Source organism: Centroberyx gerrardi, chromosome 12 (genome assembly GCF_048128805.1).
Source record: "Centroberyx gerrardi isolate f3 chromosome 12, fCenGer3.hap1.cur.20231027, whole genome shotgun sequence".
NCBI classification, from domain to species: domain Eukaryota; kingdom Metazoa; phylum Chordata; class Actinopteri; order Beryciformes; family Berycidae; genus Centroberyx; species Centroberyx gerrardi.
The window spans coordinates 13506471-13524328 of NC_136008.1; the positions used below are offsets into that span (position 1 = coordinate 13506471).

Sequence of the window (17858 nt, forward strand, 5' to 3'; positions counted from 1 at the left end):
TAATACATCAGATATTGGTATTGTAAAATTCGTCATTTATTGTCTTTACCCGCTTATTATTGTTCAGGGTGACAGGGGGCTGGAACCTATCCCAGCATGCATTGAGTGGAAAGTCACAATCACATTCATACCTATGGGCAATTTAAAGTTTCCCACAAACACAGGGGGAATATGCAAACTTAAGTTTCTCTGTACTAAATGACACTTGAAGCTACACATCCACACTTTCACTTGATGATCAAGGTGTGGAGAGAAGCTGATTACTGTGTGACACCTCCCAGGCCAGTTCTCTGTCCCACAGGGATGTTTTTTGTCTGGCTTCAACATCCAGATGTTCGAAGATAATATCCCACGCCACCCACAGTCAATAGCTGTTAATTACTGAGCGTAGATGCTCAGTGTGGGTCGATACGGAACGGCCATTTCACTGTCTGTTGGATAATTGTCTCCCAGATCTCATTAAGAGACGGGGAGTTAGGGAGAGCAGAGGAAGGCGATGAGGAGAGAGAGGAAGAATGAAAAAGGACGTGGGTACACAACGGGAGAGCAGGGGAAGCGAGTGTGGTAAATTTACAACTGCAGAATAAAACTGCTCACTGATAGGCTCAATCTAACTTAGCTTTATGCCATCATTATGATATTGAGAGTCCTTGAGTCAGACACTCGACTCATACTTACTCTTAGAGAACTGCTCTTGGCTTCCACTGTACTTGAGACTCATCTGGCGCTGTACATAAGCAGTCTGGTTCTCAAAAAAACAAAGTAGACTAGAAGCGTAAAGCCAAAAATGATGACAAACGAACAGTACTTCGCATCAATAAATCAGTTTATTTAAAAGAATATGTTACAATTTATTACAGTAAGCAACGTAACCAAACAACTTTGTCTTGAATTTTACATTTCAACATGTCAAATGACCTGCGCTTTTGTCAGTCTTCATCGTATTCTTAGCATGACTTTGAAAGCCAAACCCTATCAGGTGAAAAAACTGTACAACCAGAGATGCTGAGTTTGTTTAATATTGTTTCTTAATGAAATAAATAACGTTGTCACTTGACCTTAGTCAGAGAGAGAGAGAGAGCGAGAGAGACAGGGGGCAAGAGAATGAGAACACAGACATGATTGGTGGGCAGATCAGACAATGTCAGACAATCAATCATATCAATGGTCAGGCATGGTCTTGTAAAGAGACACAAATCCTGGGAAATACAGTAAGCCTTTAGGACTGGACATTCAATCATTCAGGTCAGGGCGCAACACATTCAATTAAACCTCCTTTACATGCCCACCAAGCTTGACGCCGTTGAAGCTCATCAATCACCCAAAATGGCCACTGCTGAACACCACCATGATTATTACAAACACTCTTGCTAAGAGCCACTGATGTCCATGTCTTTTCCTGCTTGTAGACAACAAAAATATAGCTCATATTCTCATAGTGAGCTCTCTCTATATATGGAGGAGCTAGACAGGAGGCTCATCCTGTAAAAGCATGTAGAACTGATAATGTAATATCTGCCGAAATAATGCAACAGTTTGTCAAAATGTAACTAAAATGTCCCTTCAAATGGCTTGAAAATGTAACAAAACATACAAATGTAACAAATTGCAAGATGATGTCATAACATCACATTATTGCATTAACCCTTGATTAACATATGGGATGTAATATAATTTTTACAGATGATGTAATAATAATGTATGCAAATGATGTTGTCTAATGATGTAATAATGCAAGTTATTACATTCTTCTTATCCTTATAAGTTGTAACATTAGTCAATATTATTACATCAGCTAAAATGTTACACCCCTTTTGAAATAATAATTGCTGGCTTATGTAATAATGTACTTTTATTACATTGTCCCAGAATTAATTACATGAACTGGTTTTATGACATTTTCAACCCATTTGGAGGGACATTAGATCACACTGTTTATTACATTATCTGGCAGTCATTATATTATCAGTTGCTACAAAGCCTTTAGTACTACAGTGATCTACATTTCTCTCATGTTGATGAATGATGCAAGCGGCCCCTTTTGTTAAGATATCATCTTACTCCACTCTTCTGGAGCGGACGACTGGTGTAACAGTACAATGAAGTACGGGCTGCAGAGAGATGTATAGTCCTGCATGGAAAGACCATCTAAATTACAGGGCTATTGTAAAGTCCAGGGGGAGCTATCGAAGACAAACTAATGGCAAGTGGTGTACTGGTGCACTGCCAGACTGAGGGCAGGGAGAGAAGGACCCCTGCTGTCTCTTCTGGGTAATGCACAGTCAACATACTACACAGCTCTTTCTCTGATTCCCCTCCACTCTGCTCTTTCACAACGGCCTGTCCTCAAAACATAATGCGTAGAGCCTTATACTATATATAGCCATATACTATAAACACATAAGTTCAAATTAAGGTAAACCCCCTGCACACTGCACCTGGATATACCATTTCATGTTGCATTACAGTATCATACTGTATAAACCAGTCAGTCCAAAACGTAAGTAAACTAACTGCAGGCTTATTCCAGTAATATGCCCACTATCTGCTTGTTTGACTAAATTTCCCAAGTTTGGAGGTTGTTAATACTGTTGGTTAAAGTGCAATATTAGTCTAAAGTTTGACAATAACCTGCTCATGTATCAAAGGATCAAAACATCCTCCTCTGTACACCCAATAAAAATCATTCACTAAGTGACAATAACTGAATGAAACATAAGTGATCCATCTATGAATCTAACAAAAGGTCTGCTCTCTCTCCCTTATTTCCTCTCATTTCCCACATTATGATTTTAATTCTGTCTTAAAAATGCAGATTTAGCGCCGAACAGGTGAAAATCTATGTATGTGATTTGGTTGCGGCTTACATTCTCTGAGGGCCTCTCTCTGGTTGTCCCCTGTCTTCTGGGGAGCTAGGGGCCCACTGCAAACACGCTTAATGAAGTATACACACACATACAAACACATCCGCCCGCTTACACTCACTTTTAACTGGCCAAAAAGACACAGGGGACACTGCTGCTCTCTTCCATACATTGAGAAGCTCGGCGTCTTTCTGTGTTCGAGATGGGCAGACCCTCAGTATCTCGCATCAACCTCTTTGTCTGTGTTCCCCTTTGTGACCAGCAGCAGCTTTCAATTTTCCATGTCAGTCCAGCAAGAGTTGTTATTCCTTCTTCTCCTCCTCCTCAGGCAATAGTCCCATTCTACTTCAAGTCCCTGCCAATGAGGAGAATACTTGTTTGCATCCACAAGTTCAAGTTTATAGCTGACTAATTTCCTTTTGACGGAGCTCTGCCTAATGTATGTTTATGATGTGTTGGATTCAACAGTTCTGGTTCATGAGTTTGTTTATGCTTCAGTTTAAGTAATTTGTTCATTTGCAGTTGTTTGTTGGTTTGTGTGTAATGGTGTAGCTTCTTGGTTTGTAGTTGCTGGAGTGTAAATGATGACCATGTAGTTAATAGCTGAGTGTTGCGGGGTTCTGGGGCTAGATGAGGGCCAAACTGAGCTGAGCCGATCCAAGCTGAGCTGGGCAGATGATGAGGGTGTGTGGTTAGGAGGTAATGATCTCTTCTCCTAGGTGCCTCCATCCCTTCTGTGCCTCAACAGCTGGAAGATATTCTGCAACAGAAACAGCGATCAGGACCGAGACACACAAACTCACACACACAGACAGACAGACAGACAGACACAGACAAACTCACACACACACACACACACACACACACACACACACACACACACACACACACACACACACACACACACACACACACACACACACACACACACAAGCTACTGCTGGATCACAGACAGGACAGAGGCAGGCAAAGCCTTACCTTGCCACACATACCATCTTTACTGCAGTTCTTGTTGTCCTTGTCTGTCGCCTCCTCTTCCACCTGTAGACACAGAGACACACAGCAGCTATGAGCTAACGACACAGGTAAAGAGGAGAATAGAGAGAATAGATTAGTCTGTAAGTAGACTGTCCTTACCTCCTTCCTCCACTTCAGTTCACAGAAGACTCTCTCGAAGCACTCATGCATGTAGTTAAACTGAACATTGGCGATTCACAGCAAATACAAGGACAGAAACATTGATATAGACAAAACAAAAAGACAAACAAGATTAGTGTTGATGAGGTTCATACACTTTTCTTAATCAAATTTCTTGACTTGTCCATGGCTGTACCATGACATATAAAGCAATTCCAATGACCATTATTTGTCAGCACCTATGTTCAAATGTTACAGTTTGCACTCCACTCAACTTGAGCATGTTTTATTTACTTAAAGTAGAGAGGGAGACACAGGACAGAAAGTTCTGGTGAGATTTGATCCTAGGCCAGCAGGGGTTCACATATCTCTGGACAGCAATTGTTTTGTTAAACAGCTGACATGAATGCCCCAGGTCTTGTTTTGGCTAGCTATAAGTATAACTTGGGTGTCATGTAATCAGGGAATTTGTTTTTTAGGTTATTATTCTCTGATATTGAACACCAGACAGCTTGAAAAAAATTATAAAAAGAATTCCATGACCTTTTCCAATTTCTTTGGACGTGTATCCTTTTCCACCAGTTTTCCAAGCTCGGATAACACAATTTTAAAATTCCATTACTTTTTCATGTTTTTCATGACCGTAGGAAGCCTGTTTTCATTAGAATACAGTACTATGGCACATGTGTATGTGTGTGTGTGTGATACTCACATAGGGTGTAAAGATCTTGACCCAGCGTGGTTTCTTCTCTCCCCGTGCGTACTCAAAGCAGAAGGCCATGCCCTCTTCATCTGTGTCCCACCTCTGCATCTCCCCCCAGTCAAATGCAATCACCTGGTTCTGGAACCACGTAGAGGCGTTAGTACACAGGCTCTACTATTATATACACACAGACACACACACACATACATACACACACAGTCACCCTTGCCTCTAGTGTCCCGTCCTCGGTGCAGGCGTGCAGCTTGAAGTGGTGTATGCTGATGGCTGTGATGACGTGGCCTTTACGTCGGGAGTCACAGGAACAGTGGGGGAATATGATCTCATTGTAGCCCTCACAGCCCCTTAACAAACTCAGGTACTGAGAGAGAGAAAGAGAGGGAGAGAGAGAAAGAGAGAGAAAGAGAGAGAGAGAAAGAAGACAAGAAGAGAAGAGATGAAGATGTTTGTTACAATGTATGAAAAGGTTGCCACTGACTCAAGTATGCAAGGAAGCAGGATGCACCTTGTAATTCAGCTGAACGTGTTCTAGTGCATGCTCACAAATGACTAAGCTTTATAGTCAGTAGAGTACAGTCAGACTCAGAGACCATGGCAGTTCTACTTTAACATGTCAGTCTTATTCAGTTTCCCCCCTGTAAGCCCTCTCAGCTATCATCGCTGTCCTGCTCATAGATGTACACAGGTAGAGTTTGGCCATTGCAATTTTCAGTGGCAACCATGATAGATCCATCATCCTTCTCAGTGACTGTCTCTAATGCTCCCTTCAAGTGCTGTCAGAAACATTTTCCTCCAGTAAATACGATGGGGAAAGTGGGAATTTTCTGACACCTGAGTTGCTGAGATGTGAGGTTTATGGGGTGAGCATGGAAACCACGTCAATAACTAATGGTAAAAGTGCTGGATTTTTATTTATTAATTTTTATTATACATTATTGTTTGACAATCTATGTAAATAAGTAGTATTGTTGTATGCTTCCAGTTTCAGTCTTTGCTTAGCTTTTAGTTGTCTTGGATTTTTGTTTTTAATAAATTCATTAAAACAAATAAATGATTTCTAAACTAAAACAGCAGCCACCAAAAACTACTTTTGTTACAGGGTCCATTTTGTTATTACTTGTAGCTAATAGCACTTGAATTCATGACAGGTCATATTTACGACACAGGTCATATTTACGCAGAAGTAGAAGCTTATGATGAGCACTTGAATGCAGCATAAGTAATTTGCAATGCAAGTGGCCCATCAATGTAATTACAGCTATCTGATTAGTATTATTACCAATCTGTCTTTATAAGCCTGTCAGAGTTACAAATGTATAAAAATCTTTTGACCTGGAAGAAAAACAAATATGTAAAACTTGACATCGCTAACATCTTGACAGGCTAACAGAATACAAAATGAATGTTTAGCATCGGTTCACTGACAATAAAAAAAATACATGGTTTTGAGGGGAATCTAGGACTAGGGGAAGAGTATGTACTCTTTGTCTCTATGCCAGGTGACTTTGAAAATGTTGGGCATCCCACTGTGGAAGCATTAGGAAGTGCAGTGCTATAAATTTGCAGCCATCATGTCTTTTTGCTCAGGTGAAAGAGCAGTTTTATTACTTTTACGTCATGGCACAATGGAGGGCTCAAGAGCTTTGGCCCGACTGGATACATTTGGTCTCTCTCTTGAGTCAGCGTTCTCTTTTTCAGCACCACATTGCTTCACATCCTTACAGTTACACACATTAACACTTGGGAACTTCCTAGTCCTAGTTCCTAGTCTACTGTTGGCCACTGTGACAGTATTTTCTGACTGAGGGGAGCGTGTGTTTCTCTCACCCGCCCCCAGAAGTTTTAAGTTATATCTTTCCTGCTTTGTTGGATCATACACAGTAGAAGGACACGGCCCTGACTGTCTCTCTCTGTGTATCAGACCAGAATAGAGCAGCTGTGTGGTGTGTGTCTGTGTCTGAGAGGCTGACCATGGCCATCTTTTTCTGCTCAGCAAGCTTCTGCAGCTGGTAGGACTTCTGCTCTGCTTTGATGAAGCCTTTCTTCACATCGTCCACAGCCTGGCAAGGGGGCAAGACATGAAAGACTGTTACAAAAACACAACAACAGAAAAACACACACACCAGCATACACTAACACACACACACACACACACACACACACACACACACACCTGGTGAAAGCAGTAGTTGACAGCAAGCTGGTTGTCGTTGAGCAAGATCTCTTCCTCTGTAGTGAAGAGCCACTTGCGCAGGGTGAGGCAGGTTCCTGGGACAGCTGAGGTGTAGTTCTGCACATACAGCTTGTGGGGGAACTCGTTGGGGGCAAGCTTACGCACTGGCCGAGAGAGAGAGGGAGAGGGAGAGGGGGAGGGAGAGAGAGGGCGGGGGGAGAGAGAAATTTTAACATGTCAGTCATTTTAGCTAGTAAATAAGGAAGAAAGATTACTAAATTATATATGCACACATGCATACTGTACATCTGCACACACATCTTTATAACAATATACATATATATATATATATATATATATATATATATTATAACAATCTCTATATGACACTGACTTTTCAAATCGCAGTTACAAACCACATACAGGCAAGGCAATAATAATAACAGATCAAAAACAATAACAAAAGCATAATATGTGAATATGTGAAAGCAAGTCTATAAAGATGAGTTTTAAGAAGTGATTTAAAAGATGATACAGATTTAGCTGGTCTAGGCTTCTCAGGCTGATGGCAAAGGGCCGATCGCCTCGTTTTTAATCTACATTTTGGAACAGCCAGTAGGAACCTGCCTGAGGACCTGTGGCTGCAATCTGTTTCATACGGGTCTGTGAAATAGCTTGGTGCCAGACCCATCTGTGCCTTACAAGTAATCAGTAAAATCCTCAAATCAGTTATGAAACTAACAGGTTATGAATGTAAAGATGCTAAAATTGGGTTGATGTGAATATAGAGAGTTGCAACCGTCTAAACAAGAAGAGATGGACGACTTCCTCCAGATCACTAAGTGATAAAAACTGCTTGATTTTGGAAATATTCTTCAGCTGAAAGAACCAGGACTGAACAACTCTCTTAACCTGTCCGTGAAGCTCAAATTCAAAAAGTTTCTTGCTACTAGCTTTGCACTGGCGGACAGAGAACCTATTTCAAGGTGAATAAATTCAATGAAGTTGGGTGGGCTGAAAAGGACTGTTTCTGATTTGGTTTTATTTGGCTATTGAAAACGAAAATAAATAAAGAAAATCTGACAAATCCTTGTACTAATCTAGCCCACTGAGGAAGTGAGGACAAGCAGATATGACCTCACTTCTAAAAAACGTCCTCACTCCGAAGGTCTACAACTCAAACTAGTTCTCACAAGGATAGAAGTATAAGAACAGACACACACACAAGCAGTGGGCCCCAAAAGCTTCTTTAATAGCCCATGCAGCAGCCTTCAGCTTTGTGTGTGTGTGTGTGTGTGTGTGATTGAGCTGGGCCAGAGATTGCGACCAGGCTCATTACTGATGCTACTGAGTGGTCCACATCTATCATGGACAGAGAGAAAGAGAGAGAGAGAGAGATAGGTAGAGAGAGAGAGAGAGAGAGAGAGAGAGAGAGAGAGAGAGAGAGAGAGAGAGAGAGAGAGAGAGAGAGAGAGAGAGAGAGAGAGAGAGAGAGAGGAGACAGGAGACATACCGGCAGCCTGGAGGGGAACTAAACCTTCCCCGACATCAATAATTGATCGGGCAACAAGGGAGACAGCCTCCATCAAGACTCTCTCTGCTTTATAAAGGCATGCAAAAACGCAGCAAGAAGAGAGTTACTCTGGGAGGGGTGGTGATTGTAGTTGGGCCAGGGGCAGAAAAACAGAGAGATAGGGAAGATGGAGGGAGATGGAGATAGAAGAGAGGAGAGAGGAAGCTTGGAATTAAAAGTAGCCATGTGAAGAGAGAGAACTTTGTTCAGCGTCAAAGAGAGTTTTCTCTATCTATGTGCACCGACAAGCTGAGTTCCTATGTTTGCTGCCCTCCATCACACAGAGAGTGGATGGGCACAGTAAGTAGATTAGTTTAACAAAGAGGGAGTAGATTAGCTTAACAAAGAGGATTCCATAATATGGTTCAGGGAGAGAGAGAGGGAGAGAGAGAGAGAGAGAGAGAGAGAGAAAGATATGACTGTGAGTGTGATGTATTTTTATTTGGATAAAAGTGAGTGATCAGCGGAGAAAGGGGGAGAGAGAGAGAGAAAGAGAGAGAAAACAGTAAATGACCAACCACACACGCATGCACACACACACAAATCTTACTGCATGTGTGTGTACATTTTTACTATTTTTTTCCTATTCTCATCATCTTTTATGTTCCCTGTTTTATAGCTGTTGCTTCCCATTGTCGTTTTATAGCTGTTGCTTCCCATCATGATAGTTATTTTAATGTTAATAGGCCTAATCATTCTTATTCTTACTTTTACTCTGTTAATGCCCTTGGGAGTGTGCTTTGGCTGTACTGTACTTGTCCCAAGGTCATGCCAATAAAGCCTCTTTGAAGTGAACTGAATTGAATTAAGAGAAATATGAAGTAATCAGCTGATGGGATGGAAAGAGGAAAGAGGGCTATTTATTTTAGACCATTTTAGTAAGGAAGGCAGGAGGAGGAGTCATAACACACTCATAACCCTTCATATAAATGCTCTCTCCCCCTCCCTCTCTCTCTCTCTCTCTCTCTCACACACACACTCCTTCTTTCTCTCTCTGCCTCTCTCTCATGAGTCGACAGTGGCCAAAGCCACAGACAATTAAAGTCAAAAGTAGTGCGAGCGCATTGATAAAGACTAAAAAAAATCCTCACTGTATACAAATGCATGCATGTAGACACACACACACACCACACACAACCTCAAGGCTCAATTGCACACTCATACTTACCGAAGGTGTGGTTGATGACCTCAAATAGAGCAAAGTAGCTGGCCGTTACACTATCCATCCCTAGTTTCATAACCACAGCCTGAGAGGGAGAGAGAGAGAGAGAGAGAGAGAGAGAGAGAGAGAAAGGAAAAAAATATGCAAGCTAAATATATCAAGCTAATGAGGAACTACAGAAGCTACAGAGACTGTTGCGCTGAAAGGCTGGAGGTTATACAGGCCTGTGTGTGTGTTTACCTGGTAGACCTGGTCTGTAGTGGAGTTCTTGCGGACTCTGACAATGAGTGTGGTCTTATCGGGCATGGCTATCCTCAACTCCACATCTGACACGCCATTATAGTTCTACAGAGACAGAGAGAGAGAGAGAGAGAGAGAGAGAGAGAGAGAGAGAGAGAGAGAGAGAGAGAGAGAGAGAGAGAGAGAGAGAGAGATCAAGAGAAAGAAAAATTGTGTGGTGAGTCACAGGCAGAGGACAGGGAAACAACCAGCACATTAAAAAGACGCACGTGCACACACACACACACACACACACACACACACTTTCTTTATCTTACCTCATCTGATTCAGACAGGAACTCCTGCATGATGTCACTCTCTCCAATGACCCGCACAGAGCACACTGCAGGAATGTACAGACAGACAAGCAATCAAAACATAATACTACTGAAAAGATTTTTTTTTAATATATTCACATATTCATCATTGCATGGAGCCAAGTCCCTTCCTCCTTCTACATCAGCACTATTTATACATTCATTCAGCAGTGGTGTCACAACAGCAAGGAAGGTAAATGCAATGTCAAGAATCAAGTTAAGTAAAGTAAATCAAGAAAAAAACAATCAGCTTGACTTTTACAACAAAAAGAGCCAAGTATATGCGCTAGTCTTAGAAGTAGTACTTTTGGCACAATAAAGCAAAACAGGGATGGACAAACAAAGCACTTATTAGCCCCTTACCATCACTGCTAGAAAAAGAAAGACACAGCTCTACACCTTCCTCACTTTCCTTCCAGAGTTTGTCTCTCTATGTCAACAATTTTATCCTCATTTAAAGGATAAGGCTAGTGTTTTTTAATGCATTGCTTACCGTCAACAAATCCTATGAAAATAACAAAATCAGCAATGATTTTGTTTTGCCAACAAGTCTCGTCCATGTAGCCGATGCCCAATGAAGCCATGTCCCAGCAGCCATAGAACTCCATTGTATTAAAAGAACGATTAAAAACACGTCAAAGAGCCATGCCGTTGCTCTGGGCAGCATATTTTATCATCATGATGCACCGGGCCAGCCGACTTTTTCCTCAAACAACTTAATAAGCCGGCTGTAAACACGTTTCTCATCTCAGGAAAGTAGTTCCGTAGCACCGAAAATAGTCCCCGGCGTAATGAAGAATTTGTTCCCATTTGATTTGGTAATAACTACAACAGCCTGACTTTTCATGGTAACAGTTAGCGATTTTTAAAATTGAAACCATGTCTTTGTGAGCTGTATTTCAAGGTTTTTAGCTTACAATTGGAGCCAATGACTTCCGGGTTGACGGCTAAAAACGGTATGTCAGAAAGAAACGGGAGTAGAGCAAACGCATTGTTGATTTTGTTATTTTCATAGGATTTGTTGACGGTAAGCAATGCATTAAAAAAAAACAGCCTTATCCTTTAACGATCCCTTGCTCATCTCTCAAGGGATTTTATGCATTTTCCATTTCAGAATTCCATACTTCGAGAAATTTGCTTCTAACTGGATTTTTACGTTTTTGACTGAATTTGAAGATTTTGGTCAGGATTCAATAGGATGTACACTGATCATGATTGGGCAATATCAACTAGGCCACACCAATCTATAGATGAAGATTTTTCATGTGAAATATGTCAAATGACAGTGGGTCTACAATGACAATAATATTGATAAAATGTGTAGTCATATATATTTTGGAAACAAACAGTGATATTTTTCTATACCTTTCCACACTTTTTTGTGCTATTTTTGTGCTATATTTTGTGCATCTCTCTCTCATTCTCACCTTTCTCCAGGTATTCCTCCAGGCCTCTGCGCCGTGCGTCCAGCTGCTGCTCCGACAGGGAGAAGGGCCATTTCCCAGGCAGCTTGGGGAACGTGTAGTTGGCAAACTCCCTCTTCAGGTTTTGGTGCAGGATGGCAAACTCCCGGTAGCGCTTGGAGCACAGCTGTCTGCCTGCCATATACACATTATACACCTGGAGGGAGAGAGGGAGGGAGAGACAGAGAGAGAGAGAGCAATGGAAAACTGTCCTAAAGTGAATGGTCTTCTAATCCAAACTTAGAACTCTCAGTTAAAAGTCACAAAAATGGCACATCTGCATCTGTTCACACTGCTCAAGTTGTTAGTGACAAAGAGAGAGAGAGAGAGAGAGAGAGAGAGAGAGAAAGAGAGGTTATGAGAGAAAGAGAAAACAAGGAGTGAGAAAATGAGAACAGAGACAAAAAGGAGAGAGGGAGACAGACAGACAGAGACACATCCACCCCTCCATCCATAATCACACCCACTCCTCCATTCACCATTCACCCTTTCACTCATCAAACCTCCCATCTCCCCCTCCACTCACCCATCCATCTACCCCTCCAATCATCTCATCCACTATCCTCCTCTCATTTATCCATCCACCTATCCATCCACCCGCGCACGCACCACAAACTTTTCCTGGTTGAGCTCAGTGTGTTTGTAGGTGGGCACAGAGATGGGGACGGCCTGCTTGTCGGAGTAGTCGTAGCAGGACTGGGCCGAGCCGTCGTCTCCCGGATCCAGGCAGTCGGCCTCCTGGGGCGGGACAGACAGCACGGCCAGCACCAGCTCCCTCTCCCCGGCCCGGATCAGGTCCACCACCTGCTTATGGGTCGCCCCCTCCACATTCACCCCATTACTGTTGAATGGAGAAAGAAAGGTAGAGGGTGGGGGGAGTGAGGAGAGTAACAGTTGTGGAATCAGTGCAATTTTCTTTCTAATTATGCATAGTGTGTAGATTATTGATGAGCCCCAAACATACACCCCATACAACTCAATGTCAATTACTACAAAACAAGGACTAAGTCTATAACATATTGACACAGGCACTGTAAATTGGCCTCAAAATGACCGGAGACCATTCATTCTTTCTTTAAATAAGAATATGTTTTGGTTTCTGGGTGTGTCTTAGGCAGACGGCAGAAACGCTGCTTATGTATGTGTCTGTGAGACAGAGAGACAGAGGGAGAGGGAGAGAGGGGGGGAGAGAGAGAGAGAGAGAGAGAGGAGAGAGGAGAGAGGGAGAGCATGTCAGTGACAGCAGGCTGAGTTTTGCCCTCAGAATCACCCCATGGGGTCACATCTCCCCCAGCAACAGGACCATGGGTTTGTGTCACTCCCGCGGCTAAGCGTGAGCAACACTGTGTGTACGCTCACTCAGACAGCCGTGCGTCAGAGGCACGAGCTGACGACAGCGCTGCAGTGGCCTATAGTTAACTTTACTCATAACAACTACAGCACCTCCTGTGCACACAGAGTAGGCCTGCTGAGACAGGCCTACACAGATTACTACCATGCTAAACCATAATCAATCCTATAGGCCTGCATTCACTAATGTAGGCCCACAGCTTATATTACCAGTGAAACAGGGAGACAATTGTGGAACTCTGTAGACTCTCACAGCTCCACTTAAACTGCCCTAATCAGTCCAATGGAGTAAAAGGTCATTTCCCCTTGCTGTGCTGAATTTCCTCAACATATAAACACCCTTAAGCATTGCAGCTACATGCTTATGTCTCCTCACAAACTAGTGGCACTGGTTTTTAGCTCCAGCAAAAAATATAAAATGGGGAGAAAACTATGGAAATCGTTAGATTGTTCCTTGCCTTTTCAGCTTTGCAGGGGCTGGTGCTCATGTTCAAATTCTCAAGCTGTTACTGCAGCTGCTATGCAGGCCAGCAGCGTCTGTCATGTCTTCCATATGGGCAGGGCAAAACAAGCTGGCATATGAGGATGTGGACATTTTTTTAGGCATATTGTGCATCTGAGAAAAGCCCTATGGAAAGCCACAGAACAGAGGGACTTTAATGTGTTGTTTGTTATTTTAAAGACTGTTTTCATTCTTAACTCTACTAATGAAGAGGAAACTTTGTGATATTCTACTCATTATCTCCCTATGGATGATACTCTCCTTGATCAATCCACTCAACAAACTCCTGTCCCAAGCATGACGCATACCAACATTCAACTGGAACATAGACTTTGACAATTCGGGATATAACCCTTAGCACAGAGGATGAGAGCTGGCATTGCACTCATGTTACTAAGCAGTTGAGGTTGAGCTTTAGATAGGACTTGTGGCTGGCGACTGGTCCGTTATGTCAGTTGTTATGTCATGACCCCAGCCACAGCCTTATGTTGGCAGGGCGCCAGAGGGCTAAAGCTCAGAGGAAGGAAGCTCTCTAATACCTTTGGTTCTCACTGGCAAGAGTTAGCTACCTATGAGTATGCAACCAAGTCAGTGGAGGCCCTCTGAGCCTGGACCTACATATAGCCTAGAGTAGGGTTGGTGAGGAAAGGTAGAAACAGAGCGAGTGTAATAGGTGAGACATGAAGGGAGAGGGTGAAGGATTATCAAGTTTAAAGGATAAGGCTGGTGTTTTTTAATGCATTGCTTACCGTCAACAAATCCTATGAAAATAACAAAATCAACAATGCGTTTGCTCTACTCCCGTTTCTTTCTGACGTACCATTTTTAGCCGTCAACCCGGAAGTCATTGGCTCCAATTGTAAGCTAAAAACCTTGAAATACAGCTCACAAAGACGTAGTTTCAATTTTAAAAATCGCTAACTGTTACCACGAAAAGTCAAGCTATTAGTTATTACCAAATCAAATTAAAATGGGAACAAATTCTTCATTACGCCGGGGACTATTTTCGGTGCTACGGAACTACTTTCCTGAGATCGCAAACGTGTTTACAGCCGGCTTATTAAGTTGTTTGAGGAAAAAGTCGGCTGGCCCGGTGCATCGTGATGATGAAATATGCTGCCCAGAGCAGCAGCATGGCTCTTTGACGTGTTTTTAATTGTTTTTTTAATACAATGGAGTTCTATGGCTGCTGGGACATGGCTTCATTGGGCATCGGCTACATGGACGAGACTTGTTGGCAAAACAAAATCATTGCTGATTTTGTTATTTTCATAGGATTTGTTGACGGTAAGCAATGCATTAAAAAACACCAGCCTTATCCTTTAAGATGTGAGATAAAGGGGCAACAGAAGCTAAATACTAGGCCTCAGTACAAAGGAGAGAACAAGAAAGAGGGGAAGGGAAAGGCTGATACAAAAATACTGAGAAATGAGCCCAGCGAGAGGGTTTTCTGCTGGATGTCTTTTGATATGGTGTGGGTTTTTGACAACTTTAAAAACACATTAAGCACAAATAAAATCAGCAAGCAGGCCGGCAGGTATAATAGGAGAACGAGCAGATGTCTCCTGCAACATAAAACACGCACTAAGCATTTTGGTAGCTCTTTTCATTCTAGCAGCTTAAAGACTATAATAACAACCTCAAGTAGCGGTCTTTGTATTTGCACTGTCAGCACTTTTGAATGTGATAATGAGTTTTGAAGAAATGTTTTTTCTGTGTGTCAGGTTTTGTACTTTTGTCTTCATATTTCAATTTGATTTCTTTACTTTGTTTCTTTCACTGGTGAAGAGAGCCTTTCTCTTTCTTAGCATTAATAAAGAATTTGATTGGAAATGTTTTCTGTTTTGTCCTCTATCTAGGCAGGCACACACGCATTAGCACACACACACACAAACAAATGCACACACACAATCTCAAGGCTAAATCTGCCAGAGAAAGATTCTAGACAGCACTATTTAATGATAACAATAGGCTATATCATGAAGTAGGAGGTTGAACAAAAGTTGTCAAGCACTACAAATTCTTCTGCATCAAGAAGCAGGAGTGTGTGAATGTGATAAGGAGTATTGATTATGTACAGAATAGTAGGCTCCACAGCGCTGCAGCTAGTGCCCAGACACTCCACTGTGTCTGTGTAGGCTATACTTAACTGTGCCTTGGCAGGAAGGCAGAGAGGCTACATGCACCAAAGCCAAACCTTCAGCTGAATACAGTAAGGAATACAGTAATGCACTGTAGCTCATGGAGCCTACTAAATATACACAGCTATTAGCCCACACTGAGGCCAGATAAATTAGCCTGCACACAGCCTAGGCTTATTTTACCCTATCAAAGTAAAGGTTAGGCATTACAAAAATCGTTATATTCATTACAATGAACAGAGACACTAGTCAATGGATATTATTGACCATACTGACTGATCCGGGGACCAAATAAAGGGCTAAAGGGCTGTCACTGATATGCAATGTACATACACAAGTGCACATGCATACACACAGGCATGTACACATACCACACAGAGATAATGGGGTCAACAAACTGCCAGGTTACTGGAGGCCATCCAATCATAAAGCAGGATGCAACGGCCAACCAATAAGACAGAGAATTATACAGAGCAAAGCCAATCGGATTTGAGCTGAAGGCATCCCTCCCTTTCTGCAACCCCCTACTCTTCTTCCTTCACACACGCACTAGTGCTGATGCTGAGCTGTATGCAGCCTGTCTCTCTCCATAGCAACAGAGCCTAACATCAGCAAGCAATCTCTATGCATACTAACGTGCCTGTGAAGGCAGACACTTCTCTACCTAATGCAGCAGAGACACATCATTGCTCTACAGCCAGTCACACCAAATCAGCTTTGGGGTAAAATAGTCTAATTCAGTGATGCTTATTTGAGGCTCTCCTAGACAAAAATGTCAACTTGGGCTGGGTTTACAACACCACCATGCAATCGTAAACGTAAGTGAAACAAGCTGTACTGCTGGCTAAGCATGATTTAATGCGGAAGCACTACACTGCACCTGGTTCAGGTGATATGAATGTCCACTACTGTGTGCAAGAGATGGGTTTAGAATATTTGGCATGGTGTAGATGAGTGGAATAGGTTTTCAGTGTGACAGGAATTCCTAATGATCCCTGGCTCTTTCTCCCTCACACACAGACACTCTTTTCATTGGGATGAACGGCTATTCTGCCCTGCTAGTCTATGGCTGGTGCATGCACACCGGGCGCTGGTCGCCGACACCGGTCCCAGTAGAGCACCAGTGTGTGTTTCTAACACTGCAGGTCCTGCTTGCCTTACAACACCACTGACAAGCATTGTTGCTTGAGCTGGACAGAAATGTTTGTAGCTATCTTGCTCCCTGCGTCGAGCTAAGATAGTAGCCACTTACACCTCAAGAATCCTGTCCCCCTTCGAAATACCGGCTCTGTCGGCAGCACCTCCCGGTAAAACAGCACTAACATGCTGCAGCGGGGCGTACAGCTCCCCGTTAATGCTCCGTAGTTGCCCTCCTTCACTAACTTGTCCCCGTACATTGAAACCATAGCCCGAGTCGGACTTCACTATTCGAACTAGTCGTGGGCCTGATGTAACGGTGGTTGTCATCTGGCAGCTGCCGCCGGTGCCCGGTGTACTGCCACCGGAGCCGTTACGCGAGGAAGAGTGAGGCAACGGAGGGACCGATGAACAAATTCCTTGTCCCTCGACGTCCGCCATTTTTTCTACACTATTTTTTACCATACACTCCAATGTAACGTTAAATATCCTACAAACATTAGCTGGTAGCAGGCTAACCAGCTTGGCTAGCCGACCGGGATGCGACGGAAAATGCCGACAGCGTCCGATGATTCGCGACTCGAGACCGCCCCGGGATACGTTCCATTCCAAAAAAGTAATTCCTGGTGTGAGTTTGGCGTCGTTCACTTCACAGATAAGATGACCTAAGTGATTAAGGTGTGTTTTCTTTGTCTCTGTGTAGATGCCACACTGCAACTTGTTTCCGAGGAGGACCTACATAATTGCATGTAATAAGACAGAGAGTCAGCGTGTCTTATTTACACGGAGTAATGAAAAATTTACCAATACTGTTATTAGTCTGTCGAGATATACAACATAGGCTATTTAAAGTAAAAGCTATTAGCCTCGGGACCATGTAAATTTTTCAGATTCCCCCCTAATTTTCCTTTTTATATGCCACCTCCTACAGGACAAAGATGGAAATGACTGAACCTGTGCACTTATCGTCCTTCCCCTTTCCATGTATTTGTTCCATCTTATCCAACCACTTTACAGAATAGGAAGCCTGAACGAAAAA

At 42.7% G+C, this 17858-nt stretch overlaps 1 protein-coding gene across 1 annotated transcript; it reads right to left on the minus strand.

Annotated features, from left to right (window-relative positions):
- Positions 1-821: 821 nt before the first annotated feature.
- snx27b (sorting nexin 27b) lies at positions 822-17290 on the minus strand. Its single transcript, XM_071911202.2, has 13 exons — positions 16935-17290; positions 12299-12530; positions 11654-11846; positions 10188-10252; positions 9871-9975; positions 9637-9715; positions 6896-7059; positions 6693-6782; positions 4934-5083; positions 4714-4842; positions 4002-4061; positions 3857-3905; positions 822-3624 (listed from the first exon to the last, which is right to left on the minus strand). Exons 1-13 carry the CDS (start codon positions 17282-17284, stop codon positions 3557-3559), a joined length of 1734 nt encoding a protein of 577 aa, XP_071767303.2. The 5' UTR covers positions 17285-17290; the 3' UTR covers positions 822-3556.
- Between the last annotated feature and the right edge of the window lie 568 nt (positions 17291-17858).

Coding starts and splice junctions, on each gene's coding strand:
- snx27b (XM_071911202.2), bottom strand. CDS start 17,284: ATGGTAAAAAATAGTGTAGAAAAAATGGCGGACGTCGAGGGACAAGGA. Junction 11,847..12,298: donor TCAACCAGGAAAAGTTTGTG/GTGCGTGCGCGG, acceptor CTCTCCCTCCAG/GTGTATAATGTGTATATGGC. Junction 6,783..6,895: donor TCAACTACTGCTTTCACCAG/GTGTGTGTGTGT, acceptor CCCCCTTGCCAG/GCTGTGGACGATGTGAAGAA.